The 23602-nt window shown below is 42.2% G+C and overlaps 1 protein-coding gene and 1 non-coding gene across 4 annotated transcripts in view; both read left to right on the top strand.

The window, feature by feature from the left end:
* Window positions 1-23602, top strand: part of LOC128822764 (zinc finger RNA-binding protein-like) — a 75523-nt gene that overhangs the window by 13626 nt on the left and 38295 nt on the right. For all 3 annotated transcript variants that reach the window (XM_054004572.1, XM_054004571.1, XM_054004573.1), the window contains exons 3-6: window positions 13647-13929; window positions 19319-19463; window positions 20242-20460; window positions 21695-21936. In XM_054004572.1, coding sequence (XP_053860547.1) covers window positions 13647-13929; window positions 19319-19463; window positions 20242-20460; window positions 21695-21936 — 889 coding nt within the window. The remainder of the gene's footprint in view (window positions 1-13646; window positions 13930-19318; window positions 19464-20241; window positions 20461-21694; window positions 21937-23602) is intronic.
* On the top strand, window positions 10997-11133 carry LOC128822772 (small nucleolar RNA SNORA66). Its single transcript, XR_008441590.1, has one exon. It is a non-coding gene; the product is annotated as a small nucleolar RNA SNORA66 (small nucleolar RNA).

Here is a 23602-nt window from a genome sequence, read left to right as displayed (position 1 = left end):
TTTGGATAAATATGCCACGGGTTTCTTACTTCCAGCCCAGTCTTGGGCCAAAACCCCATGTGCTGTCCCTTCACTTACATCAACAAATAAATAAAAGGGTCTCTTAAGATCTGGAAGACCGAGGACAGCACCGTTCACTAGTTCGGTCTTAAGGACCTTCAGTCATTCCTCATCCTCTGAGGACCACTTTAATAATCCGTCTTTGGTTAGTTTGTCATAAAGAAATTTAACCTTTCCAATGAAATTCTCTATCCATTGTCTACAGTATCCCAAAAGTCCCAATAATTGCCTTACTTGTCTTTTTGTCCGGGGAGCCTGAAGTGAAAGTATTCCCTGGACTCTTTGAGGATCCAATTTTTTTTTGTTCCCTTAGTCAATCTGTGTCCTAGATATTTCACCTCCTCTTCTACAAATTGTAATTTAGATTTTGATACTGTTAGTCCTCTTAGGCTAAGGAAATTTTGCAATTTTATACTTTCTTGCCTTACTGCTTCTTCCTTTCCTGCAATTAATAAATCATCTACATATTGTATTAGAGTTGTCTCTTCCCCCAGTGTATAATCTCTTGGGATCTGTTCCAAGGCCTGTCCAAACAAATTAGGGTATTTAGTAAACCCTTGGGGGAGCACAGTCCATCTCAATTGCTGCTTCCTATGTGTGTCCGAGTCTTCCCATTCAAAAGCAAAATGATCTCTATAATTTTCTTTAAGGAAACAAGCCCAGAAAGCATCTTTCAAATCCATTACACTATACCATTGATTCTCGGGTCCCAATTGACTTAAAAGTGTGTAGGGGTTGGCAACCACGGGAAATCTCTCAGTATTTCTCTTATTTATCTCCCTCAGATCATGTACAAACCTGTAGCTGCTATCCAGTTTCTTTACCGGTAAAATGGGGGTGTTAAAAGGGGACATACATGGTTCAAGCAATCCTTGCCTTAAGAGCCTGTCTATTTCCGGTTTCAATCCTCGTCTCCCTTCATTGGATGGAGGATACTGTTTGACCCTTACGGGAACCTCAGGGTTCCTAATGGTTACTTCAAAGGGTTCAATTTCCAATCTTCCCACCGTGTCAGGGGTATACCAAACTTCAGGGTTTATCTTTGCTTCATCCACAGCTCGTAAGGGGCACAATTTAACACTTAACCTATTTTCTATTATATCTACTCCAATTCCTAATTCTACCATTAAATCTCGCCCCAAGAGATTATAGTCTGCTTCTGGAACTAGTAGGAATGAGCCCACCCCTACTTTAGAATGGGTTTCAAGAAAAATATCTTTTATTACAGGTATTCCAAAAGGTTCCCCTTTGGCCCCGACTACATGCATTGTTTTGGATGATACTTTACACCCCTGGGGAAGGGTTTGGACAGTCGACCTTCCTGCCCCTGAGTCCACAAGGAACTCATACTCTTGTTGCTGGGGACCTAATTTAACCTTTACCAGGGGCTCCATTCTCTCCCGTGTCCCCAGCCAATAAAGCCCCTGACACCCCTAGTCTTCATGAAACTGTTTTTCATCAGCCATCCTTTGTCGACATTCCCGCTTCATATGACCCCCTCCTCCTGCCTTTTCCTAGTCTGGCTTCTAGTTACCCGCTGGTTATTCCCCTGGAGCTCAACATTCAACTCATCCCCCTCCGAGTCATCTTGTACTGGGGCAGAGGGTTCAGGATGTTGTGGTGAATGTGGAGGTAGGAGTGGGTAAAGGTTCCGGGGAGGAGAACGAGGGGGCGGGGGAGAAGTGGTGGAGGGGGAAGAGGTATGTAGGGTGGAGGGGTGGAATCGGATAAGTCTGTATCCTCTTTCGATCTTTTCTTCTTCTCCCTAGTACTAAGTGCAAACAACGTAGTGCGAGTTTCCCCCACTATCCAGAGGGAGGCATACTCACTTTCCTCTAAGTTAAAGGGCTCTTTAGAATTCACATAAATATTTAAAGCCTGACATATCCAATCCTCAAGTGAGCCAAACACTGGCCAATACAAATGGTCCCCTCTTATTTGTTTCCCTCCCCAAACCTCCGTGCAGTAGTACACCATTTTCACCTTGTCCTTTCCTTTCCTGGAGGGTAAGGCATCCCAATTTTTAATCATTAGTCCGAATGGGCTATATTTGGGGAAGCTTTACAGGGGTTCCCCCACCCATGGGACCAGAGGGCTTGCTTTTCCTCTGTCCCATCTTCGGAGTGCCTTCTTACATACACCTCCACGCTTCCCTCAATTCATGGCCCAGACCGTCGCCGGGTGTGGGAAACACACTACTATGAGGTCCACACTCACGTCGTCTCACAGAGACGTCTCACTCATCACACTCCGGGATCCCAACCCCAAATGAGCGGCCCCCGTTCCCTTTAAACGGGGCAACCTCAGTAGCCCCAAAGGACTACTGAAAGGTACTTACACAATCCTGTGTCTTCGCCCGGGACTTCGTGCACAAAGATGAAAGGGGTTGCCGGCTATTCTTTGCTTGCCACCGGATTTGGGTTCGTCGGTAAGGGTCTCAGAGGGAAGACTCCTGTGCGGGGCTCGCTGCCAAGGCAGCGAGGGCGCCTCCCCGTGAGGAGCTTCCAACGGATAGCCCTTATCCGAGTCACGGCACCAGATTGTTATAAATTGAGGTGAATAATTTGTTCAGCCTTTCGAGAGTCAATCAGAAATTTATTGGTTACAGCAAGCAATGGCAAGCAAACAGCGCTGGGTGCCGCCGGGGAGTCAGCGCTCTGCCAACAGCTCACCCCGTTTCCCCCTTCCCACAGTCTTTTATACTGTTTCTTTTTCCGTGTCCGTGGTATTTCTGAGTGTACTCTGCGCTTGCGCCCTCTGTTGCTAGGGGGTCTTCTTCTACTCTCTGGTGGTCATTTGAGGAAGGCTCCTCTCTTCCTCCTCGGTGAAAGTTCACGGCCCTGTAATGATCTTTTCCATATAAGGTTATATGTTATATGTGCCTAAGTTCTAGTTGCACAATTATCTTAAGTAATCAACATACTATCTAGTTTCTGTCTTGCGGTTTTCTGTTATCTACACAAGTCTTCTCCTTTCTGTCTTGTGGTTTCCTTAATGATAAACAAAGAGTCTTTTCTAACTTATCACATGTTATAAACAAAATTTTAAAATTTCTACAAACATAACTTTATAATCTAGAGAATCAAATTACTACAATGCAGGGGAAAAATTACACAAACTCTCTGGGAAAGGTGATATTTTTTCAAGTGCCTATTTTTTTAATACAACTCAGCATACAACACTTCAGCATTTACTTACATCAGATTTTTTTGGTCTTTACACACTCTGGACACAATCAGAATAACAGCACGCAGTAAAATTTTAGGAATTAAGTTTGAACTACTGGGGCAGAGGAACTTCTTAAGTTCGTCTAGCCACGGTTAAAATGTGTACAGTCTACACAAATTACTACTTTTAAACACAATAAATGTTTTTACTTACATTTTTCTACTTGTTCTACTTCTCCGCGGGGCACTCTTTGCCCCTACAGTTTATCCCAGCCGGCGCCTTGGGCTTTACTCGGCCGCTTCAGACGCAAGTAGAATTTCCCCCCCCCCCCGTGCCGCGGGTACACTTACTTGTTTGCTCGTTTACTCTCTTTATGCACTACGCACTTACATGATTACAAATACATTAACTATACAGTGTCTGGACACTATAAGCATACAAACTTCGGGTTCATTTGACCTACCCTTAGGATTGCTAGCGGCTGCTCTATCGAACAGTGAACTTGTCTCTAGTCTAGCTTCCTTATTGGCTGGACTGCTTGCAGGCGCAGGAACGCGGCTACGCACTTAGATGTCTCTTGAGTGACTTACTAGCAGTCTTGTCTCTCTCTCTGTCTCTTCTGGGGTCTTTTGATATACATACTGTTTATCTGTACACTAGCTGGTCGTTGTCTGTCTCTGTAGGTGGTAAGCTGAGATAGAGCGGAGCCCCCTCCAGGGAACTTTCTTGGGGCGTGCTAAGAAGGTATGTTTTCTTTTTTGCCCTTGTGAGGACAGAAAATCTCCTGCCTGGCTCGCCATAATGAAGCACGTATGAAAAATGAAAACCCTACAATTCTTATAAAGATTTGTAGGGACGGTATGTTTATTACAGTGTTGGACGCATGTGGGGGATTGTTCCTCTTTAAAGGACATGTGTGCCCTTGAGGATTTTCGATCTTTTTTTTGTTATTCTTTACTAATTTACATATTTATAGAATTTTATAATAGGTTTATGTATATTCATTTTGTTGATTTTGTGTTACACTTACAGCTAGTTACACTTGTACTTAGTTTTTTGTTAGAAAGAACTTTTGGGTTACTTTGCTTTGTTTGTTTTAAGGTTTAAGGAGTTTCTCTTATTTCTTATCTCTTTAGCTTAGAAATTTGCACTTTTTTTCTTTAGCTGGGGCAGTTTTATTAGTTGCAAAGTTACTAGACTAAACAGCATATTTTACTTATGCTAGCAAGTTCAAAGTGGTACATTTTATCTAAATCTAAATAGATTTCTATTCTTAAATTTTCACTCTGTCTCACAGTGGAAAGCAGGTATGTAGCCATTTGGGTTATTATTATCTATCATAATATAGCAATATAAAGGCATGAAAATATCATTTAAGAAAATGTATAACGGAAACGAAAGAAAGGATAAGAGTAAGGGAACATATCACTACCCATGGATCTGCAATGAGAGTTGATGCAATTTTGATGTCCGTTGGTCACAGTAGTGATCACTGTCTTGATCCATTGGGGGTGAGGAACAGACCCTTGAAACACAAAGTCCAATGGGTTAAAATATGCTCAGGCTCTGTGGGAACATCCAGGTACCTCCCCTGGGGGGGAGCTTTCAGTCTTGTGGTGGAAGGCCTCAGAAATTAGTCTGGGGGCACTTTGGGGTTCTTTGATGGTTTATGACACCTTCTAAGACATGGCATCTGCCTCTCACATCAGCACAGTTGAGCCAGTTACGCCCCATCAGACCTGGAGTCTTCTGTCCAGTTCTGGGCTCCCCAGTGCAAGAGAGACATAGACATATTGGAGAGAGTCCAATGAAAGGCCACAAAGATGATGAAGGGGTTGGAGCCTCTCACCTATGAAGAAAGGCTGAGAGAGCTCAGACTGTTTAGCCTAGAGATAAGAAGGCTCAAGGGGAATCTTGTTAATGTATATAAATACCTAAAGGAAGAGTGCAAAGAGGACAGAGCGAGGCTCTTGTCAGTGATGCCCAGTGAGAGGACCAGAGGCAATGGGCACAAACCAAAACACAGGAGGTTTGGGTCGGTGCCTCATGACACAGACGAGCAAGGAGGACGCTACAGCGTCCGCACTGTTCACAGTCTGGGGGCACATCTACATAGCCCTGCAGGGCAAGACCCAAAGAGGCAGCGGTTCCGACCGGGACATTTCGGGATTCCGGACACTCACTGCGCCGCAGTCTGCGCCCCGGCCGACGTTGCAAGGACTGCATGGAGCGGCCCCGGACCGGCGGCCGCTGCCACCGCCCGTGGCTCTGCAGCCCCCCCCCCCTCCCCTTTGCAGACTCCATTCGCGGGGCGGCCGGCGCCGCCTGCAGTCCGTGGCGCAGTGGGGACTGGAGCCCCCCCGACTCCTTCGCTAATGGAGCTTGCGCAGATGTACGGGTCCCGCCTTCTTGTACTGCCGGGACCAGCAATGGAGCCTTTGACTCGTCCCCTGGCACGCTCCCCGCTGCCCGCGGGGCCTTCGGCTTTGCCGGCGGGGCAGGCTTTGCCTCCCGGCCCACCCCTCTGCGTGCCGTGCGGACCGGCTGATTTGATATCCTTTGCAATGCCAGCGCCTGCGGTGCAGCAACACATCTTGGGCGGGACCTCCCATGTCGTTTTCCGCTCTGCCCTCTGTGGGACTGGCTCCTGCGCCAGGGTGGTGGCTGCCTTCCACGCCCCGCCTGCCATGGCGCCACTCCTGCCGGTAGCGGGGCTCGCCGCCCTGCCCGCCGCTCCGCCCACCGTTCCAGCGGCAGCAGCAGCCTTGCCTTTCGCTCCACCCTCTGTTCCACTCGGAGCGAGCCTGTCGCCGCCGCCCCTGTCGCCGCCGCGGCCCCCCCACCCCGGGACCGATAGCGCTGCCGGCGCCGAGCCGACTGCTGGCGCCGACCCCGGGACCGCCGGCGCCGAGAGACACCGCCAAAACCGCGCCGCCCGCTCCGCTTGGGCTGACGGCGTGCCATGCCGTGGGGGAAACTGCACCCCCGCGTCGCTCGCTGCGGGAGGGGAGCGCCCGCAGGGCGCAGTGGCTCCCATCGCTGCGCTGCCTGAAGCCGACTCATCAGCAGCGACTCCACCCTGCAATCCAGCGGCCGAGAGCCCAGTGCTGGACAGCCTGTTTGTTTCAGAGCCTGCATCCAGCCCACCACTCCCTCCGCTTCCCCCAGACTGCCCCGAGCTCGGTCCCACTGAGGCAGAGGCAGCAGGAGGGAACACCGGCTTGGTCCGCAGCAGCATCGCTGCTGCTACCGTGGCTGGGGATGGGGGTGGGGCCGTGATTCAGTCCATTGTATCCCACGGCGGGGCAAACACACTGGGAGCGAGGAGCAGCCCCTTGTACTGGGCAAGCATGAGTGGTGCCAAGATCCCCAAAACCAGGCTGGAATTTTATATTCCCGGAAAAACCTCCCCTGCCCGCGCCCCGCGCGTCCTGCTCCTGTTCGCAGAGCGGGGTCCCGAGAAGCTGTGGCTTGATCCGTGGCCATGTGGGGTGGGGGGAGGGCGAAAAGCCGGCCACGTTTCAGACTCTTGGCCCGGCCCCCTGGACTGGGTCCTCTGCCTCGCCGAGCACTGCAGGGTCCTACAGCCCGCAGGTGCTGCTGGCTTTTTTGAAAAAAAAAAAAAAAAAAAAAAAAAAGGCGGGAAGAGCTGTGTTTTACTGACAGCTCAAAGTACTGGAAAGCCGCGAATCAGCCTCAGCCCGAGTGATTGAATTAAGGGCTGTGGCCATGGCATTTCAGAGATTTCATGGCATTTCAGAGATTTCTCAAGTGTTTTATTGGGTCAATTCTGCTCAATTGTTTTGAAAGCTTTGAGGATGCAATTTGGACCTGAGTTCAAAGTTATCACTCAAGTGGTTAATTGAGGACATGACTGCATGGGCCAAAAGCCTTGCATGATTCTTCTATCAAGTGCACACACCTTGCAAAAGCAATTTGATGAATGCCAACCAAGGCTTGACCTGCTGCACCTTACTGGCTGGGATAAATCCCAGAGGCCTAAAGGCTTTGCAGCTGTGGCAAACAGATGTTACTCATCTTGCCAAATTACAAATTTGGCTGATTTGGGTATGTGCACATGTTTGTTAATACCTTATTTTCTGTCATGTGGGCATCTGCTCACACTGGGAAATGGGTTTTGACAAGTTGGACTGCCAGTCCTTTGGCAGACTGACAATGAGTTGTTACTATCCTAGAGTTGGTAACTGATTTCTTGAAATTTATAATATGAGTTTGGAATCTCTTCGACCATTCTGAGTCAATATCCAAATTGAGGTTTTGATTGACTGGAGTTGATAAAACTCTCGAGCTGTGTTTGTTCGCTTTCCTGCAAGGGCCCTACAGGAGGGCACAAACACCGCCTTTTCTTTTTCATTTTTCTTTTTTCTAAATGAAACGGAGGAAATATGGGTATTCTCAGTTCAGTCAGAGAGAAAGAGAGTGGTTTTCTAACCAGGCAAGAGCCTGGGAAACAGTTGGGAAAGAATGTAAATAATTCTCTATCTCTTTTGTTGTTTGCATTGTTTATAGATATGTCTTGCCACAATGCGTCATTCAGAGCGCACCAATGGTGTGAGATGTTTTTACTCTAAGACCAATGAAATTAGTCTGCACGATGTTCTCTATATATAGAGCAGTTCATTTGAAATAAATCAATTCTTGCCTTCTGATATTGGAGTAATTCTGTTCCCGTCCTGCTCAACGGCGACATATTGGTTCTAAATTACATAATTCTCTTCATTAATTAGTATTCTATATTCTATGGGTTATTGATTTCCCACTTGTCATGCTCATTAGTCCACTATTTAAGTATATTTATTATCTTTCCCAGACAGGGAGTGTGTGCAGCACATGTTAGATCGTCTTTGTTAGTTACTTTATCTTCTGGTTACTTCAACATGTCCTTGGAAAGCTCTAAATTCTAGATTCCAGGTGTCCAGCTTTTAACTCCCTCAGGCTTTGTTCATTGAAGCTTATCAGGGTTAGTTTAGCAAAACTTAAAGTTTCAATGATCTAATAATCAAACTCTTAACAATAACAATCTGTTAAAAAACCAAATCAGCTACATGCTGGCTAAAGTGGAAAATTACACTGCTTAAGAGTAATATACTGCTTATGATTATTTACAGCAATTAATAAAAAAGTTAATTAAAATGATTAGATAGGAAAGTTATATAATTTCCAACACATGGGGAAATAGGGATATGCAAGTAGTAGTTTAGGGCAGGTAGGGAGTGATGTAAAACATTAGGTAAGGTGCTGGAAATGACCTGTGTCTTGGTTTGAAAACACAGGTGTCAGCTAAGGAAGGCAGGAGCCTTCCTTGAAATGGAAAATGTAAACCCCCTCCTTCCAAATTATTACAGTTTTTAAATTAAGGGGCTCTCGGGCAAAGATATGGGAATAGGAATAACAGTTCTTTACTAGGAAAATTAAATTCCAAATGCAATAGTACAAAAAAAGAAAACAAAACAGCACTGACAGAGTCAGAATATGACCTGACACCCTGTGGGTCAGGGTATTGGTAGTAGTCTGATTAAATGGTGGCTGCAGTCCTCCTGGAGTGACAGATGTTGTTCTGTTGAAGCAGTGATCCTGTAGAAGGGTGTAGACTTCCTCTGAAGATCCAGTGGTGGTATAGATTGGCCTGGTCTTCCTCTGGGAATCCAGTGGAGAAGACAGCTGCTCTCTGGGAATCCAGTGGGAAAAGGCTGCTCTGGTGTTCCAAAATCTCAGATTATATCCAGGTAGGAATGCTTGGCTCCTCCACCTGGGTGGAGCTTCTCACAATGGGATGATGTAATTTTATCAGTCATGCAGTGAGACTCAATGGCCCATTAACAGAAGATATTTCCCAGAGGGAGGATTGGTTTGTGGAAGAGATAAAGAAAACTGTCCAATTGACAGAGGATAACTGCCCCACCTCTAACAGTTGGCAAATAGAATACACACCCCATCTACATCTTTCAACCTAAGACAACCTGTCATTGACTAAAACATACATCTACAGAACACGGAGAAGAACAATTGAGTGCAACATGTAGCCTGTACACTGGCTGTGACTGCGATAGTGAAAACACAGTGATATAGAAATCCAAGATAGAAAATGAGTGTTGCAGAATGTGTGTTGTTTCTAGAAAACTGAAATTAAAGTGAGCTTGGTGGGGAAGCACTGTTACTTTTATGATCATCTAAAGAAATAGGTGTGGTATGAATAAAATACATTCATTTTGAATGAAAATCTTTGGCAGAAGATATTATTAATGCAATGTAGCAGAGTAAGATTTGAAGCTCACGAGTCCTTTGCCTGTAACTTCTTAAGTCAAAGAGTGATGTTTATTTTGATAGTAAGTTAAAATACTGTAAGAATTGTAATATGAAGTTACCTTGAATTGGATGTTCACAAACTGGATTTGCTTTAAGTAAATGTTGCTTTAGAAGTAATTTGCTTTTGAAGCAATCTTTCATAAACTAAGGAAAAAAAAATTGACAGTGAGGGTACTTAGATATTGGAACAGGTTGTCTAGAGCAGTCTTGGATACTCCATTCTTGGAGATGATTGGAACCTGACTGGACGCAAAGCCCTGGGAAAACTAATGTAACTTTGTTATTAGCTGTGCTTTGGGCACAGGGTTAGAACAGATGACCTCATAATCTTTGTTTCAGCCTAAATTATTCTGTCATTTTTATGTTCTATCTAGTTAGTAAAGCCAGTTGGACTACGTATCTTTTCATATGAAGAGCACTCAAATTCTTTGAACTCAAAGATGCTATTAAGGATATTAGAATTTATTTGGGGGAAGAGAAGACTTGATCTACAAAGCAAACTTACTAAGGTACCAGGTCAATCGGTTAGCTTCTCTGTCTGCTTCTAATTTGGTTCAACTTTTCCCCCACTGTGTTAGGGGATTAAGCTTAACTGAATTACTTTCTTTATTGCAGTAAAGAGCACACATGTAGTTTGTTACCATAGCTCAACTGACATACCGTATTTCATTGTTGCTCTAATAACTTGATTAAATGACTACGTTTTTTGAGTCTTATTTATTAGGACTAAGTTGAAATACTTGATGTGGTGCAATATGGAAAATTATTACTTAAGCTAGAAATTAGTAAAAGAATTGTAGAGAAGGAGCTGGTAGAGGTGATTAGTAGAATTAGAAGAGTGATTATCAGAGGAATAGTTGCAGTGGAGTACTCTAGGGATTGATCTTGAGTCTTATTATTTATGGTATGTTGTGATATTTCATGCAAGGGAAATATTGTCAATATACAGGTAACTTTACAAGAAGCTGCTCTGAGGAAGCTAGATTATTTGGAAAAAAAGTCTGGAGCAGAGTGAGTGGCACAGCCGAAACTTCATCTCAAATGATCCATACAGTTCTTGCTATCTGTAGTAATGAAAAAAATAGATAATACTAGGATATGGGCAATGAAAAGTTGCAAGAAAGATTGGTGGAAGAGGGAGCTAGCAAAATAGTCTAGAGGGAGGTAAGTTCATCTTGGCCAATATGATGAGGCACTAATCACCAAACAAGGATTAAAAACTCTTGTAAGTTAAATGACAGTGACACAAAATTATTTTGATTATAAATTAATTACCTGACAGTATCTGGTCATCTTTATGTTAAAAGGTTCTCAGTAAGACCATGGGGAGAAAAAGGAACATAAATTTAGAAAAGATGTTGATATGAATTTCTGTAACATAGCATAACATAACTGTTAAAAATGAAGTAGCAGTCAATTCTAGAATATTTTTCTTGTGGTCTCGCAAACTCGGTCACTAGCTCTGCATGGTGTTGCAGAAGCAAGGGGAACACATTTTCTAAAATAAACATGGTCATAGAATTATATTAGCCTTAGAAATCAAATTATTTGAGCTGCTAATTCTATACCATGATAAGGAAGTTTGGTACAAAAATAGCACAGAAGAAATTAAACTGTCAGTAGACTCTTGTTAATATTCCTGCTCATAATGATCACAATCTCTTCACAATATTAAACACTGAAAACTGTCAGGCAGCTTTAATTATATATATATATATTCTGAGAACAAAAGCATTTTCGTTGATAGACTGATACTGTTACCTCATAGTGTGTTGTTAACGCTGTAATATATTCTGTAGGAATAACTTAAGCACGGTTTCATGAAACTTGAGGCAGATTAATGCTTCCTGGGCAGGTCCCTGTTCTTTCTCTCTCTCCCATTATTTATTTTCCTCTGCTTCCATATGTATAACTTATGTGGGTTCTAGCACTCAGCAGACTGTTTTGTGAGCTACAGTGTTTCTAACATTTCCACTATGATAGAAAATGAACTCAGGAAAAAAAAATTAAAAATCTAGTTGTTTTCTGCTAGATTAATGAGTTAAATCAGTGCAATGAATAGCTTGACAAGTAGCAGAACTGGCACTAAGGATGAAATAGGATGGCATAGCCAGGTTTAGTATATAGGAGGAAGGAGGAATAAGAGTGGGGAGGAAGACTTTTCCTTATTGGCAGTATTAGACTGTTAATGTGTTCAAGTGCAGTCTGAGATAGTTTACTGCCTGTTTTCCCAATGTAATGTATTTTTAGTAGGTACATATGATAATGTGAATTACCTCAGAACATATGAATATTTTACACTTTTGTACTGTTAGTTATGTAGATAATACAGCCTAATTTTATAAATTGTCATTTACTTTTACCATCATAAAATAGTCTTCCTGAATTTTCTGATGGAGTTTGATTTCTCACTTTAAACTGACAAAATAGATAAACTGTCTATATACATCAAGCACTGGTGGGAGCTACACCAGAGTGAGTCAGGTCTTTTCCTTCCACTGTTATGCTAAGAAGTTGAAAATTAAATGAAACATAATTGTGAGTACAGCTCACAAGTGAATTAAATTTGGATGAAATGCAAGTGGTTTTTAAAGCAAACAGGGGCCTAAGATGGGAAGAAGGTGGAGTCCAGGTGTGTAAGTACAATAATAATATTTTCTCTGTGTGTTTCTGCTGTAAGAATTTTTAAAAAATATATTGAAGTTAATGGGTTCTGCTGTAATTAAAATTACAAAATCAGTTTTCATTAAAATAAAAGTTATTAAACAAAAGGGAGTTATGGAAATGTCTTTTGCAAAAATAATAGTAACTATAGTTAAAAGGTGCTTTGTTTCTGATAGCTATGTCAGAGAGAATATTGCAGTCTTTAGGAAAGAAATACTGCAACTCATTCCTTTTGGTTTTGAGCATAATCATGCTGAAATTCCAGTTTGAGTGTTTGCTTCCAACAAGATTTCATTTATCTATTTTTTTCTAAAAATTAGAGGATACTACCTCCTTGATAGGCATGGAATTGTTTTTGAATAATCTTTTAATAGTGCTATGGAGATGTGAAACTCTATAGAGACTCTAAAATATTGAAAATCAGTACAGGAAGTATACTAAAAATTTCATGATAATCACTCAGTCCCCTATTTCATATAATTGTTCCAGATAGTGATATTTTGCCCAGTTCACTTTATTTGTTTAAAAATAGCTATTATAGGATTTTAATAATTATGCAAAGTTATAAATCATTATAGGACAATATTAGTTTTAGTTCAAATAATTAAGTCTTAGAAGCCATAATTTTTTGTTTCCACTATTAATATTTATTTATTTTTATTAAATAGCTACATAGTAATGTTTTACCTGCACATTAAAGAGAAGCAAATTAGTCTCAGCATGTGCCTGGAAGATTGACAGACCTCTGGTAGCAGTTGTCTTGCTTGATTTGATTGCCTGTTCTTTTGATGCTTCATCTTGTGAGGCAGTGGACTTCTGTATGAGTGAGTGGGGCCAGCTTTTATAATTTTCAACTTTTGTGGGAAAACTCCCACATCAGAAATATTTAAACTGTCTCTTCCTTAACTTTCAGAGTTCTGAGCTATTTTTCACAGAAGTCTTTAAAATCTCATTACTTTAATATGATTTACTGAAAAACATCATGCAAGTGCATATCAGTAATGAGCTCTCACAGAAAAGCAGTATTTTTCTTAATTTGTCAGGTATATCAGTTTTATTGAAGAACCACTAAAACACTTGAAAACTTATTGGTCATGAAAAGATAACTGTGTAAGACTTCTGTATTATTTTGAATGAAAGGCTTGGGTTATTTTCAAGCAGTGGAGCACAGCTACCACCACTCCTTGCTAAGAAGAAAGTCATTGCCTGCATGATATATTTCCATTCACGGAAACTTCAAAACAATACAGCCTTTTTAATGGGGTGGATAAGAGGTAATAAAAGTAATTTCAGTGTATGATAGCTGTTCCAGGTCTGTTTGTAGAACAGACAAGTATGAATCAAATCTGGGAGTTTGAAATGTTTAGGCATTAGATGAGTATGTTGGATTAATCTAATTACTTACTTACTGTCTTTTTCCAATGTAGCCAGCAGCCAGCTTCGGGCGTAGCTTATTCCCATCCAACTACAGTTGCCAGCTACACTGTCCACCAGGCACCAGTTGCTGCACACACTGTCACTGCAGCCTATGCTCCAGCAGCAGCTACAGTTGCAGTAGCCAGGCCTGCTCCAGTAGCTGTTGCAGCTGCTGCAACAGCTGCTGCTTATGGAGGCTATCCTACAGCGCACACAGCTACAGATTATGGTTATACACAGAGGCAACAAGAAGCTCCACCACCACCACCTCCTGTCACTACGCAGAATTACCAGGTGTGTTTAAAAAAAAAAAAAGTGTAATTTTTAAATGATATGTTAAAAGGAGGAGGCCTGTTTGGATAAGAGAATGTGGTGATATTTATATTTTTTCTTCCATGGCTCACAGCTAAAACTGTGATAGAATGTGAAGTGACTGCTGTCCTGTATGGTGCGTATAGAGGATTATCAGCAGTAATACTGATAAGATTTAGACATTCACACAATAAACAATGTATTGACATTTATCTCCAGATTATTTTGTGAACTACTGCTGAAATACTTGTCTTGGCTAGCCTAACTGTCCAAGTGGCATGCAGTTAAATGGGTCATGAAACTGATTTAGATGAAAAAACTGTTCCAATAAAAATTTTCAGTGGGATATAGAAGTAGTTCCCTTGTCAAATTCCTGGTTGCCACAGGAGCTCTAGCACCAAATGTAAGAGGATAGAAGATTACTCTAGGAGAGGAACTGTCTTTTGAGTAGATTTTGGGTACTCTTTGTGAGACTACTGCCTACCTTTGTGTGGCTACAGGCTTTTACAAAAGGAAACTGTTGTGTTTTCATCTCGCTCTGACCTTTAATGACACTTCTTTGCAGTTGTCAGCATTTGGGTGGGTCAGTTCAGGATAAGGATTCCACAGAAGGTTAACCAATTTAAAATGGAACAGCATCTTTCCATGGGATTGACAGACTTCTGCAGAATTTCCTTGGTTCTGCACAGTTGTGCCAATGCGAGAGATGAATGTGGGATCATGTAGGGTGAGATGTGATGGTACCTCAGACAACTTCCCATTCTTACACTGGCTTAAATGTCTTATGAAATAGCATCCTGTCAGTGACAGGTATTACTCTTCAGAAATAAAGAAACTTAGAAGTACAAATCAGTGCTGCATCAGTTTTGCAGTTGGAAGATTTCAGTATGTAGTGGTTATCTTGGGACTTATTTAAGATAAGTGTTTACTCCAAAGAGTGAGAAGTTGCAGTCTTTTCTGTCTGTCTAGATTGACACAATGTAAGGGTATATACACATCAGTAACCCTAACCCATTGGTTTCAATCAGACAGCTTAGATGCAGAAAGATGAGCAGTTTTACATGGCCAGGTAGTTTCCTATTAGAAATGTGAGCTTTATTTGTATTTTTAGCAACTTTTTTTGCTACATTATCTAGACTCTAATTTGCATTTTTATTTGTTTAAAGCTACTATACTGTTGCTGTATGTTATTAATTCCTTTGTAGGGCTTTGCACTTTGTTACATATGGTAATGAATCAAAATGTAGTTTTTCCAGTAGCATGTTTACACATAATTACAAGGTTGTTAAACTAGTCAGTTATTAGATGCATTCAGATAGATAATAGTCCCCTAAATTAAAGAAAAATACTACAAAAAAACATTGAGGCACCAGAGTGTGTCCAAAGAAGGTCAGTGAAAATGGTGAAGGATCTGGAACATAAGTCTTCTGAGGAGTGGCTGAGGGAGCTAGGGTTGTGTAGCCTGGAGAAGAAGAATCTGAGGGGAGATCTTACTTCTCTGAAAAGAGGTTGTAGTGAGGTGGGTCTCAGTCTCATTTCACAAATAACAAGTGACAGTACAAAAGGAAATGGCCTCAAGTTGCACCAGGGGAAATTTGGTTTGGATATTAGGAAAAATTTCTTTATGGGAGCGGTTCTAAAGCATTGGAACAGGCTGCCCAGGGAAGTGGTGGAGTCACCATTCCTGGAAATGTTAAAAAAAATGTGTGGATATGGTTTAGTAGTGAACATGGTGGTAGTGCTCGGTTAACTGTTGGACCTGGTGATCTTAGAGGTCTTTTCTAACCGTAATGATTCTATTATTTCATTCACCAGCACCCCCAAGTCCTTGGCAGGGCTGCTCTCAATTTCTTCATTCCCTACCCTGTATTGATACAAGAGATTGCCCAGACCCAGGTGCAGCACCTTGCACTTAGTCTTGTTGAACCTCATGAGTTTCCCATGGGCCACATCTTGGGCTTGTCCAGGTCGCTCTGGATGGCATCTCATCCTTCAGGAGTGTCAACTGTACTGCTCAGCTTGGTGTCATCTGCAAACTTGCTGAAGGTGCACTCAATCCTTTCCTCTATATGACTGATGAAGACATTGAATAGCACTTGGTCCCAATACGAACCTCTGAGTGACACCACTTGTCACCAATGTCCATTGGGACACTGAGCTGTTGACAGATACACTCTGGATGCAACCATCCAAGCAATTGCTTATCTACTGAACAGCCCACTCATCGAATCTTCTCTCCAACTGAGAGAGAAGGATGTTGTGGGGGACCGTGTCAAAGGCTTTACAGAAGTCTAAATAAAGGACATCTGTAGCCCTTCCCTTGTCCACTGATGGAGTCACTCCATCGTAGATGGCCACTAGGTTGGTCAGACTTGCCCTTGGTGAAGCCATGCTGATTGTCCTGAATCACCTCCCTGTCCTCCATGTGCCTTAGCAGAGCTTCTAGGAGCATCTGTTCCAGGATCTTCTCAGGCACAGATGTGATGCTGACAGGGCAGTAATTCCCAGGGTCTTCCTTTCTACCCTTTTTTAAGATGGGTGCAATGTTTCCCTTTTTCCAGTCACCTGGGACTTCACATGACTGCCATGACTTTTCAAATATGATGGAGAATGGCTTGGTGGTCATGAACCTGATTTTCTCTTACAGTGGGAGGGACTTTGCTCTCCCAGTCTGTCTTGCAGTCTATCCACTCGAGAAATGTGGGAAGAGAGGTTGCCATTGAAGACTGAGTAAAAAAAGCTGTTTAGTACCTCAGCCTTTTCCTCATTATTATTGAGAGTTTGCCAGTCTTGCTTATCAGGAGTGGTACATCATCTTTGACCTTCCTTTTCTGGCTGACATACCTGTAGAAGTCCTTCCTGTTGTTCTTTGCCTCCTTTGTCAAGTTCAGCTCCTGCTGCACCTTGGTCTTCCACACATCATCCTGACACAACTGGTGTCCCTATATGCTTTCCAGGTCACCTGTTATTGATTCCACTGCCTGTGCATTTCCCTCTTACCCTTTAGTTTGACTCAGTCATGCTGGTCTCTTGCCTTCTTTGCCTGACTTGTGCCAGGGGATGGCAAGCTCTCTTTGCTCAATGGAAGACTTCCTTAAAGATCTGCCAGCTCTGTTCTGCTCCTTGGCCCTGAGGCCAGTTTCTCAGGGGGATCCTACTGACTAACTCCTTGAACAACTGGAAGCTTATTTTCCTAAAATTCTGGGTCTTGACTCAGCCTGACCCATATTCCTCAGGACTGCAAACTCTATGAGTGCATGATCACTGCAGCCCAGGCTGCCTCCAGTCTTGATGACCCTCATTAGCTCACTTACATTGGTGACCATCGGGTCCAGTATCGCATCTCCTCTGGTAGTGCTGTCTATTACCTGGCTTAAGAAGTTATCCTCCATGCATTTCAGGAGTCTCCTGGATTGCCTACAGCTCACTCTGCTACTTTCCCAGCAGATGTTGGGGTGGTTGAAACCCCCCAGCAGGACAAGAATCTGCAATTGCGATGTCTCCTGTAGCTGGAGCAAGAAGGCTTTGTCAATAGGCTTCTCCTGATTGAGCAGCCTGTAGTAAATACCAACCACAGGGTTCCCTTTTTCAGCTCTGTCTCTATTTCTCACTTATAAGCTTTCAACCTTCTCATGGCTGTTCTTGAGAGACAGCTCTTCATAAGCTATCCATTTCTTGACAAAGGAGGAAACCTTTCCACCCCTCTTTTTTTCTCTGTCCTTTCTGAACAGTCTGTAGCCATCGATAGCCACACTCCAGTCATGGCATTTGTCCCACCAAGTTTCAGTAATGGCAACAAGGCTGTAGCTTTGTAGCAGCATGGAGACTTCCAACTCCTGTTTGTTGCCCATGCTGTGTGCATTGGTGTAAAGGCATCTCAGCTGGGCTGTCAGCATATCACCTTTTTTATAGGAATACCCCTCCTTTGAGGTGTTTTCCTGGTGACTTCTATTACCTCAGGAGCCCCTGGCTCATCTCTGTAAGTCTTCAAGTGTGCTTCAGTGTGGCTAGCACATCTAAGAGTCAGTGGCTGAAGGCCCTCACTACCACTCCATCCCTCTAATCTTTATGTGTTGTCCCACAGCTTGTCAAGGACAAGCCTGATATTATCCCCCTTCCCCATCATGTCTGGTTTAAAGCTCTATATCAATGAGCACTACTAGCTCCTGAGCAAAGACCCTCTTCCCCTTTTGAGAAAGGGGAATCCCATCTGATTCCAGCATGCCTGGTGTCATGTAGGCCATCCCATTATACAAACACGTGAAATTGTGGCAGTGACACCAGCCACGGAGCCATGTATTAGACTGGGCTCATCTGTTTCTTCCAATGTCTCTGCCCACAACTGGGAGGATAGAGGAGAAAATAACCTGTGCTCCATATCCCTTACCTGCTATCCCAAGGCCCTGAAGTCTCTTTTGATCGCCCTTGGATTACGTATTGTGATTTCATCACCACCCATGTGGAAGACCAATAATGGGTAGTAGTCTGAGGGCTGTACCAGGCTAGAGAACTTTCCCAGTCATGTCTTTAACCCAAGCCCCAGGGAGGCAGCACACTTCCCTAAGAGGAGGATCCATCCAGCATATTGTACCCTCTGTTCACCTTAGAAGGCAACTGCCTACAGCTGCAACCTGTCTTTTCCTCGTGGAGGTGGTTGTTATACAGGGGGTAGGCCTTTCTGATTCTGGCAATACCTCTGGCGTAGATGGACCTCCATCCTCATCATCCTTTGACTGGCCTTCTACATCTTCGTACCTATTGTACAGAGGCACCTAGGAGGGTGAGGTGGGCAAGGAGGGGATTCACCTGCTGCCCCGAGTGAGGACTTGCCTCCATTCACCCCTTTTCTTTGAGCTACTGCCTTCTACCTGCTTGAAGGGAAAATTATAGGACCTCCTTGCTATTGATTTTTTTTTTCTGGTGGCTCTTCCTGTCTTAGGGAGGGCCAAGCCATTGTTCCATGTTTTTAAATTTGTGAATATATTGTGGTTTGTGGAGATCTGTGGTGGTTTTTTTCTTTTGTATTTTACAGGAATGCAGTCTGATATAGTCATTATGAAAAACTAGTGTGCATTGAGTTGCTTTTTGGTAACAAAAATAATTTGGAAGGGGAAAAGTAATTTAATAGCATGAGATTAATTTCTATATTATGTCTGAAAAAGACCATTCAGGGTTGTCTTCAGGCTTGAAGTATCTGTAAACATAAATTTAATTTCTTTAATGCATATATTGGTATATAATGTATCTGTAAATATTTTTTAAAATCTACTTAAGTAGAATAGAAGAAAAATCTTTGACACTGCTAATTTTTTTTTATTCCAGATATATAGTTAAGGAGAAATTTGATGGGTTTTCTCTTTTGAATTTTTAGGATTCCTATTCTTATGTTCGATCTACTGCCTCAGCTGTAGCTTATGACAACAAACAATATTATCAACAACCAACAGCAACTGCTGCGGCTGTGGCTGCTGCTGCACAGCCTCAACCTTCAGTGGCTGAGTCATACTACCAGACAGGTAGGTGGCATGATTCAAACTCCTGTCATCATATACAGTCTGTATGCTATTTTAATAGCTTAAAATATATCTTTGAATATTTCATATTATCAGATTTATTTATTGTTTTGACATGTAATCCCTGTCAATGTGTAGAAAAAACTTGATGCACCTAGAACTTGAACATTATTGTGACATTGCCATAAGTAACTATCTTTGAGGTTTGGATTGTTATTAATACACCCAAAACATACTTCTAGGCAAAAACTTTTGCTGAAGTAGGTTGAAAAAGTCAGTGTTGGTTTCAGATGCTAACTTGGTTAGAAAGACTTTTTAAAAAAATTCTTTAGTTAATGTATATAGTTCTTTAATTATTGGTATCATAAATGCTACAAAACATAAATCCTATTTACTTTTTTTTACTATAATTAGACATAATAGCAAAGTTTAGATGTACTTTGGTTTAGTGTGTACTCTAGTAAAACCATTGTAGGAGAAGGTTGTTTAAAAACATGGCAGCACAGTTAAAAATACATAAATAAATCTGAGGCTTGCTAGTGTGAGCTTCGATGTGATTAAACCATTGTGGGATATATGGTAACTGAAGCATAACCATTACTGTAAAAAAACCTAACAAAACCCAATCAAAAAAAGGCAAAACCCAACCAAACTAAACCAAAACCCACTTGTTAATGTGTTTATTCCCTAGCATATCATTAAGTATCGCTTAATATGGTTTGCATTTCATTAAACTAAAGCATATCAATGTTTGTACACTTCTATTTTCTATCCTAATTAGCTCCAAAAGCAGGATATAGCCAAGGGGCAACTCAGTATACCCAAGCCCAGCAAACACGACAAGTGACAGCTATAAAACCTGCAACCCCAAGTCCAGCAACAACTACATTTTCTATATATCCAGTATCCTCTACTGTGCAGCCGGTAGCAGCTGCAGCTACTGTTGTTCCATCCTATACTCAAAGTGCAACATACAGTACAACAGCGGTTACTTACTCTGGTAAGAATTTTGCATATTATATTGCTGGGATCTTTGCATTTATTACAGGAGAGGATTTAAATACTCATCATTTTAGCAGTTTATGTTCAATTACTTCATAGTCTACTGAGAAATATCAACCAGTTAAATCATAATAATGGCAAAATATTTTTATGTATCTTTAAAAGGGGTTTGATGCTTGTATGTGCCTATTTTGTTACATGTGAGAATATACAAAGTGTTGGCATTACTACGTGCACAAGTGTTTTGTGATTTACTGTAAAGTTTGGAGAGAAAAGATGAGGGATAGTAGAAAAAATAAGGAAACACAAATATAATCCAGGGAAATTTGGAGCATGCTGCCATCAAGCAGCAATTACAGAAACAAGGAGGAGCAGTCAAATATAAAACTTTTAAGTTTGGGTTGTCTCGGCCCAAGATGGGAGGAGAATGGGTGCTACAAAGAAAGACTTTCCTTCAAACACTAGAAATCCAAAAAGTAGTTAAAGGTGAGAAGATGTTAATTTTATGGCCAGACGGTAATCAACTGACATATTATAGCTACCTTGAACTATTTGTTTTGGTTTGTTTTCAGTTTAAAAAGGGATTGTAAAACTTCATCGAAACAGAGCTTGATTAGAGGTTTAAAATAGTTGAACGAGTAGATATATAAAGTTTATGGGAAAACTGGCTCAAAAGTTATGAAAGCCCAATTTCCTTGATTTACTAAAGTTTGATACTAGAAATCAAGGAGTGTCTAGACAGGGTCTGCTGCAACCCATTTGAAATAGAATGGCTAATGCTATTGCATTCTTTTATCTTCTTTTTTTTTTTTTTCCTTAGTCTACATAATATCTGTCCTTTTCTGTTTGGAGCTTGAATAGTAAATCTGGCTCTGGAAGACTGTTTATTTCAAGTGACCTTTGATAAATCTTTTATTAAAATTCTTGTTGCATCATACTCAGTCTTACCAGATGTACCAGGAAATTTCACATATTCATTAGGGATGTTTTGATATATTTAACAGAACAGCGTGTCTGCAAAGTTTTGTCTAAAATCAAATATACTCCTGATACAAATGGTATGCTATGTATTTGTGTACTGTGAAACATCAAGAAAAATTCAGACTGCCTGACAAGATCTCAGTAAATCTTTTATAGCCTACTCTATTATGCAATATGCTTGGAATTAGTGTATTATGTAATTGATACATGATGTACAGTGATGTAACATTTATTTTATTTTAATCTTTGAGGTACCTCTTATTCTGGCTATGAAGCTGCAGTATATTCAGCTGCATCATCCTATTACCAGCAGCAGCAGCAGCAGAAACAGGCAGTGGCAGCAGCTGCTGCCGCTGCAACAGCTGCTTGGACAGGGACCACCTTTACTAAAAAGGTACCATTCCAAAATAAGCAACTGAAACCAAAGCAACCTCCCAAACCACCCCAGATCCACTACTGTGATGTTTGCAAGATCAGCTGTGCTGGACCACAGGTACCTGTATTATGTAATACCCTGCTATATGCTTTAGTCATAATTTTTTTTAGCTAAAAAAGTGGCCCCTTTAAGAATATTTGTTAATTTTTAAAGACATGATTCTATACTTATACTAAAGGAATAATTAAATGAAAATGTATGCTATGACAGAAAGAGGCCATATGAGAAGACAAAAAGATGCATCCCCTTAGCTTGGACAGAGACGTTTCAGCTGTGCTTTGGACTCCAGAAGTATTCTAAACTTTGAATTTTATTTTCTTTTTAACATAGCAAACTTCTTAGAAAATACTTTTTTCAAAACTTTGGGAATGGTTGTCAGGGTTTGACACTGGCTAGAAGCCAGGCACCCATGAAAACCATTCACTCATTCTCCTCTGCTATAGTTGAGCAGAGGAGGGGGAAAGAAAAACTAAAAGGCTCATGGGGTGAGATAAGAATTAGGAGAAAACATTCTAAGGGCAAAACAGGCTCAAAACTTAAAAGGTATAAAGAAAAATTTATTAACAGAAGTAAAAGAGGATAATGAGAACTAAAATAAACCTTTAGAACACCTTTCACCCCCCCTCTTCTTTCCTCCCCACGGACAGTGCAGGGAGACAAAACATGGGGCCTTTAGTCAGTTTGTCACTTCTAAAAATCTTTCTTCAGTTCGCCTAGGGAGAGGAGTCTCTTCTGCTGTGCCATGGGGTCCTTCCCACAGGAGACAGTTCTCTGTGAACTTCTCCAACATGGTTCTAATTTTCACGAGTAGCAGTCCTGCCCAACCTGCTGCAACGTGAGTCCTTCCCATGGGCAAACAGTCTTCCCACAACTGTTTGCATGGGTCGTTTAGTTCATGGGGTATAGTCTTTTAAGGATGAGCTGTTCTAGTTTGGAAGCAAGAGTCCTCTTCCTCTATTCCTGGAAGCAAGGGTCTTCTCTCTCTGTTCAAGTTTGTCACTAAATTACAGCTTTTCAGCATCCACACGCTCCAGCGTGAGTATCTTTTCTCACAGGCTGCGAATAGACTTCTACATCCCCCCCATGCACTTCATGAATTACAGGGAAAAAACCCCAGTTTGTTGTATTATAGTCCTCACCATGGCTTGCAGAAGAATCTCAGCTCCAATGCCCAGAGCACCTCCTCCTCCTCCCTCATTTTTCACCAACCTTAGTGTCGCCATATTGTTCTCCTCATGCCTTTTCCTTTTCTCTGACTTGGGAGAAAATTGGTGTCCGTAGGTTCATTTGTTCTCAAGTTCTATCAATTGAAAAGTTTTTATAGAGTTCCACAGCGCTGAAAGGTTGAACCTGTCCAGGCTCTGCATCGGAGAATTGCTTGCCATGCCTCTCACTGTTGGTCATGTGGTCCCCGCTGGCACCGCATGAGCCGCTCCGGCTGCTGGTTCCAGTCAGCGCCTCTCCTCATGCGGGGCACCAAAAAGGAAAAACTGCTGCCGCTGCTTCTGCCCTCCTGTTCGCAGCATGGCTGGCTAAAAGTGGCTAAGCAAGTAAAGTTCATTGCGAGCCATGCTGAGATGGCAGCGGCCGCGTGGCACCGTCCCAGCTGCACCGATCCTGGCCATGCGGCTGCTTCTGGTGCTGGGGTGGCGGTGGCCGCCCTCGGCCACATGAGCGCTCCGGGCACTGGCCACATGGTCTTGGCCCCATGGCTGCTCGCGGC

The sequence above is a fragment of the Vidua macroura genome (assembly GCF_024509145.1).
Source record: "Vidua macroura isolate BioBank_ID:100142 chromosome W unlocalized genomic scaffold, ASM2450914v1 whyW_random_scaffold_74, whole genome shotgun sequence".
Lineage (NCBI taxonomy): Eukaryota > Metazoa > Chordata > Aves > Passeriformes > Viduidae > Vidua > Vidua macroura.
The sequence above is the reverse complement of the archived record's forward strand: the minus strand, read 5'-3'. Positions and strand labels throughout refer to the sequence as shown.